General features: G+C 34.0%; 1 protein-coding gene across 3 annotated transcripts; it reads left to right on the top strand.

The window, feature by feature from the left end:
* On the top strand, positions 532-4,968 carry LOC110268786. Of its 3 annotated transcripts, XM_021115684.1 has the most exons (8): positions 532-707; positions 1,045-1,158; positions 1,535-1,675; positions 2,139-2,258; positions 2,582-2,665; positions 2,906-3,011; positions 3,088-3,148; positions 3,230-4,968. In XM_021115684.1, exons 1-8 carry the CDS (start codon positions 614-616, stop codon positions 4,943-4,945), a joined length of 2,436 nt encoding a protein of 811 aa, XP_020971343.1. In that variant the 5' UTR covers positions 532-613; the 3' UTR covers positions 4,946-4,968. The 3 variants fall into 3 exon arrangements, with proteins under 3 accessions (XP_020971343.1, XP_020971342.1, XP_020971344.1); XM_021115683.1 differs by having other exon boundaries at positions 3,088-4,968; XM_021115685.1 differs by lacking the exons at positions 532-707; positions 1,045-1,158; positions 1,535-1,675; positions 2,139-2,258 and having other exon boundaries at positions 2,584-2,665; positions 2,776-3,011; positions 3,088-4,968.

A 5,927-nucleotide genomic window follows, 5' to 3' on the forward strand; every position in this document is an offset into this window, starting at 1 on the left:
ACCAATCAAACCCGTGCCAATCGGTTTCTTACTCGATGCCTCCAAGTACATCCCTTTCGATTCCTACTCCCACTTCTGAGGCTTTACTAATATTTCGAATCACCTCAGTCTTTGAATATAGTTATTTTTTGACTAACAATAGTGAATGACAAAAATGTCTACGGGACAAAAAATCAAAGACTTATTTATCCTTTTTTCGAAAAATTTTAAAAATTTTACTAAGTCTTCTCAGTGCGACAACACTCAAGGACCAAGAATAACACCTCTCAACCTCATCTTCGACCAGATCTCCAATAATATTTTCATATTAAAATTTTTGGGCTTCACATCTCCTCATAAATAAATAAATAATTTAAGGTAAAAACTTCACGTAAAGTTGATACCTCAAAGCCGTTAGATAAAAATTTAGTCAAATCAGTCAAATTATTTAACGGTTCTCAGATATCAACTTCACGTGAAGTCTACTGCACCTGAGTTTCCACCATAATCTAATTAAAATTAAAACTAGCACGCAACCTGTCACTTGCGGTTTGGCGCCAAAACCAGTGTCTTATATTTTCTCCACAACTGCCCTTGCCACTAACACCGGCAATTCCAGGACCGACTCATTCCGATGAACAAAACGAAGAATAATCTCATCGATCGATTTCGCCACCGCCAACCACGATTCCATGAACCTCCAAAACCCGAATTCCACACCACTGAAGGTTCCTTTTCCTCTCTGGATTTTTCAATTATTCATACTTCGAATTACTCATTCCTTTTTTTTTTTTGTTTCTTTCTCTTCCGTTTTCTATTTGGTTTTTGTTTAGTATGCGGTTGATTTATTGTTAAGTTATCGATTCACCATTTTTTCTTTACTTTTTGTGTTTTTTTTGTATCCAATTAACATCTCTGATTAGTGATTTGTTTTCGGTTTCAACCTTTTTTTGTGTTTCTGTTTATAGTTTTGAATGGATACGATAGTTCAAAATTTACCAATTATTTATTTATTATTTTCTATTTTATTATTCGATAGAGCCTTTGTTTTCCTTCTTATTCCAGATAGTGGTTGCCGCAAAAGAACGAAATCTACAATTCCGGAAGAAGATAACCATAAAAGCTGCAGACTAGAAGGCTCTTACACACCGCCAAAAGGAAAAAAGAAAATTAAAACTGGTAAGCATTCTGCAATTTTCATACTCAGCTTTGGTAGGCAGGCAGGGTAATTGTAGTTTTGTACAATTGTGCAATTGCGCATGTTCATGGTTGTCGAAAAGAGTTAAATCATACAAGATTACATCTGAATAAGTTGATAAAAAGAGTGCCAAGTTATATCCAAAGGAATCTAAGCATAAATTTGATTAGATGGACAGGGCACAACAGCTTTGTTTTATACATGTAACCAACCCCCAAGGCTTTGTTGTTGTTGTTGTTGTTGAGGTTTACGTCTATGTTTTTAAATTTTATTCTGCTGGTAATTGTATTAAATTTTGAGATGGAAAGTTGCTTTTGTAGGTTAATATCTTACATAACTGGTTATGTATGTATTCAGGTACAAATGATCCCAAAACTTCTGAGTATGCTTTCTTTAAGAAATTGAAGCAGGATGCAGGTCTGAGGTTTAATTCTCACCGGCCGGTTCAAAAAGATGATTCCTTACCTAAGGAGCCTGAACAAACTGAACATTGCAGAGGTTGGTTGAAATAATTGTCTATTTATTTTGGCAGATTTTACTGAAGAACTCAAACTTATTTCATGAGCTAGCATGATTATTCACCAAAAAAATTATATAAGGAATTGAATCCTTGTCAACTTTCTTGGCCTTAATTATTACTAGTGATTTAGTGCCTATTAATCCACCCTTTAATTTATTAAATATGTATAATTGTAACAAATATGCGATTAGTCAATGTGGTAAGTATCTTCCAATTTAACTAAGAGGTCTTGGATTCGAATCTTATAAATATATATAATGAACAGTATTTTAGAAACAAAATTTGTGTAATAAATCCTTTCCCAATCCCCATTATATATATATAGTAGATGGTAGGTATCTAGAAAATTGGAGATGGCCTCAAGATATGAAGATCTCATTTGTCATTGCTGTCTTGTACAAAAACAAGAATATTTGTCACATTCATTATATATCCATGCAGAGAGGATTGATGATATCAGGGTAGGCAGTATGGGTTTCAATGCTTCGAGGACTGTGGAGGGCATATCAACTGTTAAAGCTGACACATTTTTCTCAACACCTGATGTGAAGAATAACTCAGGTATGTATTAAGGGAGAGTTTTCCACAAACTCCTCTCACAGAGATAGTGATAACTTTGAAGTTTCACATGCTTAAAACTATTAGGAACAGTGATACATATGAGTTAAGAACTATCCTACACTATGGTAACTTTGTTTCTTTCTTCTAGTATATCTATTACCATTTAGTCATGTTCCCTTTTCAGTTTTAGTTCAACATTTTTGTTGAGTTTTATATAATTAAGTCTTTCTTATGCCATGAATTAAAATATGAAGCATACAAGTATTTTGAGTGAATCATGAGGGCGGTAGTACCCAAATTAATCTTTCTTATTGGTTATGCAGATTTCCACTCTCCTAGCAGAATCCAGAAAAACTCTCAAGGTTGCAGTGACACTTTCAAGCCCCAAGCTTTATTTTCGGATGAAGGTTTGATTTTTGTTCATATTGATTTCTTGATTGCTAGGTGAATTCAGTGGAAAATAATGTGTTGAACAATTTGATCGTACATGGTTTATTTTACTTGGTCATCACTGCAGGAATGAGTCTAGCTTTTACTTGGACCTTCAGAAGTTAAAAATATACCATTGTAGGAAAGATGCATTTGAGTGGCTTAAGAGGTGAAATCAATATTTTTAAGGATGTGTGTTGATACTGTTAAATCTTCAGGAAACCAGAATGTGCATGGGAATATCTTCTGTCGAAAGAGACAGAAATTACGTCAGTGTGTTGCAGATACATTATTTCTTAATAAAGAGGAGTTCTCTTTGAAAGGGTTAGGCACAATTCCTCTATTAATATTAAATGTTTTGTCCATACCCCTTATCATGAATACTACAGAAAATTTTCAGGCTTGATGATATTGTCTCCATGCTCCTTGGTCGGCTATTTCCTGTGAGCATTAAGGAAAATGTACGTTGCTGTAGCATTTTTCTAAAGCTATACATTCCTAACGTGATTTGGTTTCTTAAAAGAAGTGGTTTTCTGTGCCAGAAATATGAGGATCGAAATCCATGGAAAAAAGTGAATACTGCCGGATATGGTTTCCCTGATTCTAGAGAATCAGATTTACCCAAGGAACTTGATCAAATGACTTCAAGGAAACTTGTTGAACAATCAAGCTCGTATTTTAGTGATAATTTGTTGTCTCCTATGTTACTGAATTCTGATGAGAGAATTACCACAGAGCATGCATTTCCAACCTCGAATTCTCACAAGTTTCGACTTCCTTATAGTACAACAGAACCTGAATACAAACTGGACAGAATTCCAAGTTTCAGCACCAAGCATGACACAACTCTTGGATTTCCATATAATGAAGGAATGAATGCTGCTGGATATGGATTACTTGATTCTCAAAAGTCAGATGTTCAATTTAAGGAACACAATCAGATACCTGAGACAAGACTTCTTGAATACGAATCAAATCCATGTATTAGAGATTACTTGATGCCTCCTACTTTCCTAAGATCCAATGAAAGAATTTTTCCAAAGGAATTTCCAACCTCACATTCACACAAGTTTCGACCTTGTAATACAGATGAACCTGAGGATAAATTTGACAGAATTTCAAGTTTCAGTTCCAAGTATGACAGTGCTCTTGGATTTCCATATAATGAAGAAACGGATGCTGCTGGGTGTGGTTTACTTGATTTTCAGAACTCAGATTTTCAATTGAACTATAAGATATCCGAACCAAGACTTCTTGAATTCGAACCAAAACCATGTAGCAGAGATCACTTGTCTCCTATTTTCCTAAGATCGAATGAGGGAAGTGACTTTCCAACCTCTCATTCTCACATGTTTCCACCTCTGTACAATATGAAAGAACATGAGGGTGACTCAGGGAGAGTTCCAAGTTTCAGTGACAAGAGGAATGTGACACATGAGTTTCTGCTTTATGATCAAGAACATGACACCTTTGCATTGAATCATTACAAAGAGCAGGGGAAATTTAAGAGAGAACCAATTCCTCTTCTGCTAGAAAATGGTTTCGACTGCCACGCAGACGAAATAAATTTGCCTATAGCTTACACTTCTCCAGAACCAGATTTAGTCCCTTCATTTTCAACTTCAGGTAAAGGTGAAAACCAGATGTGGATGAATATATTAGGTGAATTCAGGTTTAAGAAATACTTTCATGAAGAGGAGGGCGACATGGACTCGAATTCCAATCACGATGTTTTACCAATATCACACAATAAGCGCCATTTTACACTGTCAGCAGATTGCCAGAATGATATTAGTTCAAATGATCAAGACGGTGTCTTTCTTCAGCCTTATGAGCATTGGATTAGACGAACAGCTTACAATGGTTACCATCATAACCGTTCTGATTCAGAAGCTCGGCTTTCATCTTCACTCAATTTCATCTCAGGTCAGAAGCTAGGAGTATCCTTAACTAGTTCCCATTCAACTTGCCGAAGCTCAAATTCCGGTGATTTTGAGCTCCCGCAATGGGAAAGTATGTCTTCTCCGTTACACATTAGTGATAATTCTGAGCCAGAAATGGATGGTGGAAATCACAGGGAAGTTCTTTATCGTTTTCGGCACAGTTCGATTGAAATACGTAACTCTACTTTTCTTCATATGTCCATGCAAAGAGAAAATAAATTTCCCTTTCCTCTTCATAGAAATGACTGTATCAATGAGCTAGAGCAAACAGACTATGATCCTCTAGAGTCTAAACACTCTTTAGGGGGTTTCTAATCAATGCTTACCTTATAATTGTTAATTTTTTGAATTGCTATGTCACGCATTTACAAGTTGAAATATTTATCTACCATTCAAACTAAAATTTGAAAAGAAGGCTGAACAAATATATACAAATTTGACATCTAAAAAGTGAAAAGAGTACTTTTACCCGTAAAAGAAAGTGAGATGATGCATAAGCATGTATGGAGAGTGACTAAACCATACATGAGGAAAGGTTAAAAAGCAATTACTAGTTAACAATGCTGGAGTGACATGATGCCACATGCTGAAATGATTTGTCCAAATTCTAAAATTGAAGAATCTTATAAAAATTCAAACAGAGCAATAGCAAGGTAGAATTATCCTCAAAAGCAAGTTTGTTATCAATATCACAATGTAGTTTCGTCTCATAAGCATTTGATATAAAATCTATACCTACTTTCTGAACTTGATAACTGATTTGCATTTATCAAAAATAGGTTGACTTCAAATCACTAGGGCTGCGTTTGTTTTCAAAGACAGGAAAGAACATGACACTGAGACAGAGACAATAGGACGGAGACACTAAAAATTATTGTTTGTGTATTGTGTTTGGATACGATGTACAAGACACTAATGTAATGTCCAGTATTATGTTTGGATACATATGGACAAGACTAAAATATTATATGAAATGACTAAAATAACCATATGATTCCAAATTTTCTACATCAAGTACAAAGTAATTTAATAGAGAATGAGAGTACGTAGGAGTACAGACGAAACTTGAAAAAATATTTGAAGAGACAAAAAATTTTAATAAAAAAATATATAATAATATTTATATTAAAATAAAAATTATAAATATATTTATTTTATTTTTAAATTTATTATTAATATGTAGGAATACATATGGTTAAGATTAATAAAAAAATAGATCTGAGTTTGATTAATAAAAAATTTTGTTTAGGTTAATAAGCCAAATTAATTTTAAATAAAAAATCAGTTTTAAAAAAAA

This window comes from Arachis ipaensis, chromosome B02 (genome assembly GCF_000816755.2).
Source record: "Arachis ipaensis cultivar K30076 chromosome B02, Araip1.1, whole genome shotgun sequence".
Lineage (NCBI taxonomy): Eukaryota > Viridiplantae > Streptophyta > Magnoliopsida > Fabales > Fabaceae > Arachis > Arachis ipaensis.